Below are 10,477 nucleotides of genomic sequence, written 5' to 3'. Positions count from 1 at the left end.
GGGGGTGCGGGAGCGGGGCCGGGACGGGGAGCCCCGTGGCTGCGGGAGCGGGGGGAACGGAGCCCGGTGGGCACGGGAGCGGGGCCGGGGCGAGCCGCGGTAACAGTGTCTCCGCGCAGGGCCGTGGGGTGTGTGCGAGGAGACGGCCATCCTGCACGGCGGGTTCCTGCTGGCCGCCCGGCTGACCCAGCCGCGCCCGCTGCGGGAGCTGAGCAAAGCCGACTGGCCACGCGTGGGACCCCCCATCACTGATGCGCTGCGGGAGATCGGGGCCCGCTGCCCTTCGCCGCTGCAGCACGGCCTCTGGAAGAAAGAGGCGGTGGCCATCGTCTGGGCTAAAGTCCTGATCCCAGGCCCGCCGGCCACCTCGCTGGATGAGGGGTGGAAGGAGGACGGCTTCTTCTCCATGGGCAGGATGATCCCCGACGTTAACCACACCATCCTCTTTGAGCTGGTGAAGGCCCTCGATGTGCCCCAGCTCTTCGTGCAGCTGCTGCTGGCGCTGCCGCGGGATGTGGGCCGGAGCCAGCTGGAGCACTTAGTGGAGTACGTCGCCAGCGAGACGTCCCTGTCGGACATCAGGTTGTTCCTGGACGTGTGGTGGGAGGTGATGAAACACAAGGAGAGCCAGGAAGACGCAATAGTCTCTGCGTTCAGCGCTCTTATACATCAGCACGAGCGTGAATCCTGTCTGGATGATGGTCTCCAGCCCCCAAAGAGGTTCAAGGGTGACCCTGGCTCTCTGAATGACCCCCCCACTGTCACCAGCCTGCTCACAGTCCTGATGGAGGGGTTAAAGCAAACCTACGGGAGCATCACCCTGCCTGCCCTGAGGTGCTATGGCTTGGCCAACATGGTGGAGCTGCTGTCCATGTTCACTGAGCTAGAGCCGGAGAGCAGTGCCCTCCCGGCTGCAGAGTACCTGGACAAGGTCAGCTCTGTGGTTGGCCTCTGGACCAGCAACACTGAATGCCAGTTCCACCACATGGGGCTGAGCGAGAAGGTGAAGGAAGCAGAGAGAAGCCTGAGCTTCATGTCCACAGCCAAGCTCTCTCGTGAGGAGCTCTTTGTTGGCTTGGGCTTCCTCCACAGCTTGTTGTGTGCCTGGGGAGAAGAGCTGCGGGGCACCCTGAACAGTTCTGAGCTGCTCTGCTACGAGAGCTACCGGCTCCTGGACACGCTTACCACCTTTGGGAAGAACCTGGTTTGCTTCTCAGAGACTAGAGACCTGGGTAAGAATGAGACACGTGTAGTATTAGAGCTGACACAGATCACCAAGGACTTTCTCACAGAGACCAGTGCTAGCCTGAAGAGCAAGGATTCAGACGCCAGCCTGGTGTCTTCAGTTGCCATGACAATCATTGAGCAAAAGCTGGACCGGCACATGGAGATGTGCTTCATTTTTGCTTCTGAGAAGACCTGGGCCTTTTCAAAGGACTGGGTTAACTGCCTCATGAAAAATAAAGCTCTCTTCCAGAAACCAGAACTAGTTTTGAAATTGCTGGAGACGCTGGTGGACTTTGCTGTGTCCCACCAAGACAAGGAGGGCCGAGAGCTGGAGATGCAAGTGACCCAAGCCATTGTGGAGTGTTACACTGAGCTGTCTCTAGCCGACAAAAACAAAGTGATCTCAAGTGTCCTGGCATCCTGGGGCGGAGCAGGTCTGTCCCTGAACTTGCAGAGTGTCACGGAGGGCTTCCAGGAGGATCTGAACGTGACTTTCAACCAGATCACGAAGAGTGTGTCTGATGAAGGCCTGACCAGGGCTGTGGCGGCTGTGGCCAGGCTCACGCTGCTGTACCCCGAGGCCACAGTGAAGCAGGTTTGTAACCTTGCTGTAGTCAACCATGGAGCACACCCGTTCCTGGCGCAAATCCTCTGCTCCTTCCCAGCACTGAGCTTCCTGGAGACCCGCAACGATCCAGGCAGTCCACGCAGCCTGGTGGGGAGGTGTCTGGAGGAGGCGGTGTGGGGGAGGCTCTCCACTGCGAGGGAAGAGGAGCAGTTCCTCGAGTTCCTGTCCTTTCTCATGCAGCCAAGCTCAGCCACTCCACTTGTGTCCCCTGCAGAGGTGACCAAAGTGTTTGTTCTTCCCTATTTGAAATCTGACTCTGCTCAAATTGAGCTGAGCCTGCAGATCCTCAGTAAGGTTTTGGGGGTACAGTCCTGTTTGGAAGAGCACTGGATCAAGTCTTGTCACCCGTTCCCGCTTCTCCTCAGCCTCTGCAAGCTTCTAGATGGTTACTCAAAGTACTGGCATCAGCCCAGGGACCAGCTCTTTCCTTCCCTGGAGACCAAAGACTTGATCCTGAACATCCTCTGCCAGCTCTGTGAGGTGGTGAGACCAGAAACTGCCTCCTCCCCTGAGCTGTGGGTCCAGTCACTGGCTTGGCTTCACAGGAGGGTGGCCTTGCTGGACTGGACCGTCGGTCTTCGGCTGAAGAAACTTTACGGAGACCACTTCAAGAACGAGGTCCCAGCGACACTGTTTGAGATCTGCACGCTTCCTGAGGATGAGTGGACGTCCCGGGCTGTGCCGGCTTACGGACCGGGCAGCGGGCTCCTGGCGTGGATGGAGTGCTGCTGCGTGTCCACAGCGCTCAGGGAGACGATGCTGACACTCCTCATGGTCAACGCGGACAACCCTGAAGAAGTGAATCTTTTCAGCAAAGGGTTCCTGGTGGCCCTCGTTCAGGTCCTCCCTTGGTGCAGCCACAGCGAATGGAAGAGGCTCATGCCCGTCGTCGAAAACCTGCTGCAGAGACAAGTCTTGCACGTGCCGTACACGCTGGAGTACGTGCAGTACATGCCCCTGCTCAACCTCAGGCCGTTCGCCTGCTCCCTCCAGTTCTCCGTCCTCTTCCTGCGGGGCTTCCAGCTGCTCTGCAGCTCCAGCTGTTCCACCTGGCTGCCGGCAGAGGCTTGGCTCCACGTGGTCCAGCTGTACTGCGGCAGCCTCACCGCCCTGCTGGGCTGCGTCAAGAGCGCGGCAGGGCCCCCCGGGCCCCCCGCCGAGGACAGGACCCCCACGCAGGAGGTGTCCTTTGTCTGCATCCAGATGTTCTGTCACCTGCTGCACGTCGCTGCCATGCTGCCGGACAAGGGCTGCTGCGAGCCACTGGTGGTGGTGGCGTTGGAGATCCTCTCTCAGTACGAGACGTTCAGCAGCGCCGATACGGCCCCCAGCAACGCGCTGCGGAGAGCCAACGAGAGGCACTTCCTGGAGTCCATCACGGACAACGTTGGGGACGAGGCGCTGCGGGGCACCCTCCTGCAGAAGCTCAGCAAGCTGGGAGCCTGCTCGGCCTGAGAAGCTGGAGAGATGACAGAGGAGAGCACTGACCCTGTTTTAGGGGACCCCTGACATGGAAAGCTGTAAGATCTGTAACAAACCCTGTTGATTTTTCTCTTTTGAACTGATTTTCTTCCTGCTGTGTTTTCTTTCAACCTGTCTAAGCAGTGAAGGGGCTGGGTAAAGATGGGTAGGAACAACCACTCTCTAATTTCCCAGCAGGAGTAGCTGCAGACACAACTGTTCCCGAGCTGAGCTGCGGGTCCCCTGGCTCCAGCCTTGCCAGTCTGGATTTATACAGAGAGCCCATCAGCCTCCAGCATCAGGGAAATCGGTTCCCTCTGGCTCCCAATGCTGCCAGCCCTCCCCTAGTCCCAGGTGGGTAGCTGGGTTCGCCACGTGCTGCTGGAGGCCAGGAAGTGAGGTGGGTGAGTTCAGGACAGGCAGGAACCTTTGGGAATATGTGTGTGTTGCTTCTGCCCAGAGGTGGGGGTGCAGTGGTAACCCCATGTATTAACACCCCAAGTCCAGAAATGAGCAGCACGTGGGACAGACAGCCAGTGGTGTAACTCAGAAAAGAAATCTTGATTGGTCTCCTGATAGTAAGTAGGGCAGTGTTAGTGCAAACTGAGATGCCTTGTTGGCCACTTTTTTTTTTGTCTTTACATAAGGCACATTATTTGCAATGAAAACAGCAAGATACAAACACCTGTATCAGGTTGTGAGTGGTTTGTAACATCAGCTGGTCGTGATTGTTAGTGTAACAGTTGTGTTTCTGCAATAACTGGCCTCATCTTGGAAGAGGCCCATGAACTCCCGAAGAACTGGGAGACAGCCCCACTCGCTGCTGCAGGGGAAGTGGAAGATTTGGGGGGAACTCCGGCCCCAGCAGGTGACTGAGGTGACCCGCAGCCAGCAGATGTGGCACCTCTGGGGACAGCTTGAAGGCAGAGGGTGTTGGTGCCCCACAGCCCCGGGGATCCCTGGTTCCAGACCCACACATGTCGGTGGGCCATGTGGGATCTGGTGATAAAACCACCTGGGCTCCAGATCTTCAGTTCCCACAGAAATGGGCTTTTTTGGATCAAGGAGGATCTGGTGGTTGCTTCCAGCAGCTGTCAGAGCATCCCTGGGGAGTTGCTGGCCTGGGCAGTGCCAGACACTGGGCATGGGGACCATGATGGGGACTCATGTCCCCCAGCCTCACCTTCTGTGCCACCCACTGCAGCTTCTACTGGGTGTCAGGGAAGAGGAAGCCGTAGAAGGCCCCTTCATCAGCCCCTCTCTGGCCCAACCTGCTGGCGTGGATCAGGGGTTGGCTGCAGGAGGAGAGGTGCTGGGAGGTTTAGCAGTTTCCTTCAGCCCCAGCTGCACCTGGGAGATGGGCACCCATGGGGGTAACCCAGCTCGGGCCGGGGAGCTCCAGGTCCCTGGGAATTGCCTCATCTCTTGGGGAAAACCCTCACAGCCCCTCGAGCCCATCGGCAATGGGGATGGCAAAGGAAGGCAATGGGACCAGAGCAGGCCTGTCACTCATGTCAGTTTTATTTTCTTAAAGACAAGAAGAAATTGAAAGCACAGATGCTTTTGGGCAGTTTTGAGCAGCCTTCATCCACCTGGTTGCCATCAGGGCTCAGTCTGTCTCAGGGCCAGCTGCTCCTTGTCCGAGGCCCATCTTGGTGAGAACAGTGTCACCGCGTCCTCTTCAGGGCTGTTGCCAAGGCCCAGCGTGGCTGCGGCCTGGAGTCTCTCTCCCCAGGTCTGCCTGGCCCTCCCGCTGCCCTCACAGCCGGCCCCTCTTGGGTGTTGGGGTGGCCTTGGAGGATTCTGGCCTCTTCTTCCTTAGCTGAAGTGCCGGGAGCCGGGGTGTTACGGCAGGGTCCCTTGTGCTGGCTGCATCGGTGGGTACCAACCTCTCAGGGATTGATGCCCAGGCAAAACATCTCTGCCTGGAAGGTCGTCACATCCTGGCAGGGCAGAGCACCACGCCTGGCCCTGGGGCAGAGAAGACCTCAGCAGCAGGGGGGTCCCATTTGACCCTGTTCGGCCCAAGATCTGACACCCAAAAGAACCAGGTCTCCCAGAGCTCAGCTGTTGTTTTTAAACAGAATGAAAGGCACAGAGTGGCTTCAGGTCTCCAGGCACGGGGCTGGGAGGGGGCGCTGCTGGGGCTGTGCTGGTGTGGTACCTGCCGTGGAGCAGGGGGCTGCAAGGAGGAAGGGGCTGCCCTGGCTCCTACTGGCTGCCCTCTGACCGGTGCACACCCACAAGGCTCACGAACCCCACGGTGCAGGGAGGGCCGCGACACCTGGACCCATTTTGCTGTGACTGAAGGTGGAAAGGGGCTTGAACTGGTGAAGGACACAGCTCAGTGCCCTGCTCTGGGGTTGTGGTTCCTCCTGCACTGACCCAGTTCCCTCCTTGGCAGACCTCGCCTGGCAGGGCACTGGGCTGGGGCAGGAGGGACGGACCGTACGACCGGAGCTGGGGCTGTACCGGTACCCAGGGTGCTGCCAGGGCTGCTGGTGTTGGCCGGAGTGGGAGCAGGGCAGAGTGTGCCACCTGAGCTTTCCAATCCCCACTGTGGGGATGTGGTGTGGATAAAAGCAGCTGCAGTTAGGGGAGGGGGTTTGAAAGTTGCATCCCCTGCTAACAAAGGGCTCTGCGTGGTGCCCAGAGACAGGGACTCAGCACTCTCCAGTCCCCATCCTGCCCTTCAGCCACGGGTGCTCTGCCCAGACAGCGTCACCGTTCCTCTATCCTGGCACAAGTTTCTTGCCCATCCAGCTTGCTGGGGACACCAGAGCCACCCTCCCCAGGGACTGTCACCCACAGACACCAGGCAGTTGTAGTGAAAAGCACCTTTGGGTTAAGTGGAGTCTTAAATGAGTCTGAGCCCAGCAGCAGCGCGGGTTAAGAGGCTGAACGCAGAACGCAGATGTAGTGTAGAGGTGGAGCCGGTAAAGGTCGGGAACAGGCTGTGCAGAGCTGTGCCACAGCCCCAGGGCCTGCCTCTGCTCTCAGCAGTAAACCAGAGCCGGAGGGGCGCGTTGGGGCTGCAGCAGGCCTGGCACACGGCGCCCCCATCCCCAGCGCTGCTGCGGGGGGCTGCGCACGCTCCAGCATCGCCTCGGCTGCCGCCTCAGGGCTGCAGGTTCCGTCTGCCTCGCCAAGCTGGGTGCCGGTGTCTGGTGTCAGCCCTGAAAGACGCGGGGCGGGGGGGCCGTTTGTAACAAACCCCTCTCGTGTAACCGTTAGTTGGGTGCCGCAGCGCTGGATCCCAGAAGGAATGTTGTGCTTACGGGCAGATCTCTTCCTCGCTGGCTCCTGCCCCGGCTCCCAGGGGTGGGAGGACACACGGCACGGGAGCGGCGTGGGGAGGAAGCCCTCCTAGCCCAAGGCTGGCACTGCTGGGCACGGCGATGGGAACGGTGAGGCTGCTTCCAGCTAACCCAGCCCGGTGGCATCGCTGCTGCCGCTCTGCTTCCGCACTGGCAGTGAGGGCGGAGGAGCCGGGGGGGCAGGGGGACTGACCCTTTTCCAGCCCCCGTGCTGGGCTGCTGCCGCCAGGCGTTATCTGCTCTTGTCGGCAGGCGAGCCGCCGTAGAGTCGGGCAGCTTTGCGGCAGATGAGCCTGAACCAGTAGAGCTGTGGGGCGATGAGGGAGGCGTTGGCGATGTTGCAGTGCAGGGGGATGCGGAAAGGCACCATGTAAATGGGGATTCCCACCTGCCTGGCGTAGGCCGCGTACATGAAGGGGAAGAGGAGAATCCGGCAGAGGAAGAAGGTCACCAGGATGAGGATCCCGTTCACCTTGTGCAGGAGGGTGTCCTGCATTTTGAGCTGAGGAAGGAAGAAGGTGAACAGGGGGTGAGCAGCACCCTTATTGCTCCCCTGGGCACTGACTGTGCTGGGAGCATGGGGATGAGCACCCAGGAGGTAGGGATGAGGGGGGGAATTCTGGAGGGAGCAGGAAAGCGGGGTGGGAAGCGATGGAGGAGGGTAGGGAGAAGGGAGGCGTTGGGGGCAGAGGGCTGGGGCAGGAGGGAGCGTGGTGCAGGGGGAGGTACAGACAGGAGGGGGCAGCACCAGGACACAGCACGGTTCGGGGATGCCACTGGGCATGCTGCTTACTGGGGGAAAGGGATGGGAAGCTAACAGGAGGCAGGGAGGAAGGCAGCACTGGTGGGGAGCTCGGAGCAGCTGTGGGGCTGCCCCACTTTGAGACCCCCTGAACAGGGGTTGATGGAGAAGGGCAGCCTGCGGCAGAGAAAGGGTATGAACTGCTGTGGGGTCCCCAGAGCTGAGCCCTGTGACCCCCTCACCTACCTGCACGAGGATTTTGCCCAGCGATACAAAAGGGGTGCTCAGCTCTGCTATGAAGATGCAGCCCACAAAGAAGTCCCCCAGCTCTCCCCTGAAGTGCTGCAAAGAAAGCCAGCGGTGAGCCCTCGAGAGGTGGCTGGGAGCCACCCCTGAGCATCCACAGGGCGTCGCGGGCTCCTGGCCAGCAGAGATGCTTTGCCAGACACAAGCCCTTGTAGCTACGTGGGGCTCCTTACGGGCCAGGTTTCACAGCAGTTGTGCCCAGCCCTTACCTGGGTGACGGGGGTGAGCACAACGAGGATGAAGAGGTGGTGGGTCACCATCAGCCGCTCCTGCAGGAGGAAGCTCCGCACGCTGGCCAGCGAATGCTTCGTCTCTGCGACTCCCCTCTCCAGACTCTTGTGCCAGTGGCAGAGGTACATGACGTAAATGTCGTAGGTCATGTAGGGAACGAGGACCCAGATGTACTCTACAGCCAGCCAGTGCCTGAGGGGGAGGCAGCACACGCAGAGGCATCACAACGGCTCTGAGCACCTCACGGTGTTCTAGAAGCCAGAAGAGAGTCTCTAGGTCAGAAACGGAAGGAGTGGATTTTGAAGCTGATGGTAAGCTGAGGGGCGTTCACATTTAACTTGGTTTGGCTCGCCAGAGAAAAGGCACCTGGTACGGGCAGAGGACGCCTCCTCGGCGCTGCTGCCGCTTCGTGCTTGGCTGTGCCGGGCACCGGGCTCAGCCCAGCCGAGCGCAAACACGGCGCTGACGGGAGGATCTTGATTAGCCCCGCAGCCAGGTGTGTGCCGTGCGGGCTGGGGGCACAGCACTGCTCAGAATTCAGCACCAATCCCACACCTTTGCAACAGGTAATCTTCTCCCCTAAGCCCTGGGACACCCAGAGCTGATGCTTGGTAGGAGAAAAGCTCCAAAACTCTGTCTTTTCTGGCTGCCTAATCCAGGGAGTGCTCAGAAGGCACCTGGAGACCTGGGAGTTATTTAAAGATGCCAGGTCTGGACTTTGGAGAGTGCAGTGCAAAATATTTAATATAGGCAATAAACCCCCGCAAGACATTTTTCTGTTGGGAAATAATTGCAGGCAGCTGCCTGTTCCCAAAGCAGGTCATAATTCCAGTTGCACAATCCAGGCAGCTGCAAGCCTTGCTCTGCAGGGACACCAGGCTCCTTAAAAAGTCCTGAGTGAAATCACACTGATAAAAAAACCACCAAACCACAAAGAAAAAACCACCACCCTCTGCTGCGGCTTAAAGAAAGGTAGCTTGGGGCCTAAATAAATCCACTCATGCTGTCCTGCCATCTCTAGAAAAACGTTGTTGTCCGTGTTCCTATTTTGGTAGGAAGATGTAAGTGATGTAAAGCAGGGAGGGGAAGTGGCCAGCTATTGTGTTTGCAAAACTTGCCCAGGGCTTTGGAGGGCAATTATAGTGCCAGCAATAGAATGACTGTCTGCCTGTGTAAATAAATTGGCAAATTTTACTGCAACCTTTGTGATGCTTCCTGGCTTTCGGTCTTGCTGTCATTCTCCAAGGCCTTCCCTGCTGAGCACTGGGCTGTATTTCCTCCAGATTCAAAGAAAATCTAGGTCTCTGGCCATAAAGTGTTTGCATGGAGCTGCTGGCCGGGAGAACACACAGCTCCGGGGAGAAGGAGGGCTGCTGGCAGCACCTTCCATCCACAGGGGGCTGGGATCTAGCATCTACCCTATCCATAGAGCAGATATTTTATTTAAGAGCAAAAGGGGTAACTTAGACTGTCTGGGTTGAATGGGACTGAAGAACTCAGATCTCACTATCTAGAGCAAGACAGGACATTTCACATGACTGTGTTGAAGGCAAGTCTGCAATGGCTGAGAGGGCAGCCCTCCCTAAAATTTACCCTAAAATGTGGTGTGCGATGGTCAAATTCCAGCTCAGCATAATTATATTCTTCCCTCCCACAATTTTTCTCTGCTATTCTGGATAATAGCTCTGTTTTTGAGACTTCTGACACAGATTGTGCTATCACTCCTGCCAAAAGCCACTTCTGGGGCAGTTTATCTCGGAGCATCGAGGACAAGGCGATGTGATTTTCCTTCAGAGCGAACTCCATCCTGATTTTCTTGTTTCTGGACTCCTTCAGAATCCATTTGGCACGAAGGCGGCAATACACCTCTAATATCAGTTCTCACTAGGTCGGCTTGACTTGTCAACAATTTCAGCTTCCAGCAAGGACACTCCCTACCCCGTTAGGAGTGATGATGTCTTTGTTTTTTCGCTCAGCTGTGGGCCCATGTTACAGCCCATTCTCAGGAGGAGACTCTCCCTGCTGGCAGAGCAGCCCCAGGTCTGAGCAAGCCAGCGCCTTTCGGGGGGCGCGTGTGGCCAGCGCATTGCCCAACCCTTAACCCAAAGCGGAGGAAAAAGGAACATGAAGCTGTTTTTCCTCTCTCCTTTGTACATGCAAGCCTTTGGCATAAAACCCTCCGGCCACGAGCCGGCGGGGCGCAGCCCCTGTGGGCTCCTGGGGGGACAGCGAGGCCGCCGGACAATTACCTGTCGTGCACCACATCCTTGCAGTTAAGGACAACCGTGATCCCCGATACCGTCGCCATCGTGGCTTGGACTGTCGACACCAACCTGAAACCGAGAGAGAGTGGAAATGGGTCAACCCCAACGTCACCCCAGAAGGGCCGCGGAGCGGGGCCGGCGGCCACGGCGCGGATGCAGCGGGAGCGCTGCTGGGGCTCAGGACGCCCTTTCCGTGGCACCCTGAGAGCCTCGTCGGGGCGAGGGGGGGGTCTGCCCCCCGCCCGGGCGTGGGACGAGGCCGGGGCGGCTGTGCCACGGGGCTGCCCCCCCGGGGACACGG

The 10,477-nt window shown here is 58.7% G+C and overlaps 2 protein-coding genes across 2 annotated transcripts in view; one reads left to right on the top strand and one right to left on the bottom strand.

Annotated features, from left to right (window-relative positions):
• Window positions 1-103: 103 nt before the first annotated feature.
• On the top strand, window positions 104-3,420 carry GEMIN4 (gem nuclear organelle associated protein 4; the record flags this gene model as incomplete). The annotated part of the gene is made up of 1 exon (XM_026861461.1): window positions 104-3,420. A coding segment is annotated over one exon (3,207 nt), but the record flags the coding sequence as incomplete, so codon positions are not given.
• A 2,096-nt stretch (window positions 3,421-5,516) lies between these two features.
• The window catches only part of FAM57A (family with sequence similarity 57 member A), a 9,428-nt gene continuing 4,467 nt past the window's right edge, over window positions 5,517-10,477 (bottom strand). The window contains exons 2-5 of the mRNA XM_026861819.1: window positions 10,162-10,245; window positions 7,891-8,104; window positions 7,622-7,717; window positions 5,517-7,135 (exon numbers count right to left, since the gene is read on the bottom strand). Of these exons, the coding sequence (XP_026717620.1) occupies window positions 6,866-7,135; window positions 7,622-7,717; window positions 7,891-8,104; window positions 10,162-10,245 (664 nt within the window). The 3' untranslated portion in view covers window positions 5,517-6,865. The remainder of the gene's footprint in view (window positions 7,136-7,621; window positions 7,718-7,890; window positions 8,105-10,161; window positions 10,246-10,477) is intronic.

The sequence above is a fragment of the Athene cunicularia genome (genome assembly GCF_003259725.1).
Source record: "Athene cunicularia isolate RWA chromosome 19 unlocalized genomic scaffold, athCun1 chr19_part1, whole genome shotgun sequence".
Classification (NCBI taxonomy): domain Eukaryota; kingdom Metazoa; phylum Chordata; class Aves; order Strigiformes; family Strigidae; genus Athene; species Athene cunicularia.
This window is presented reverse-complemented; position numbering and strand designations above follow the sequence as displayed.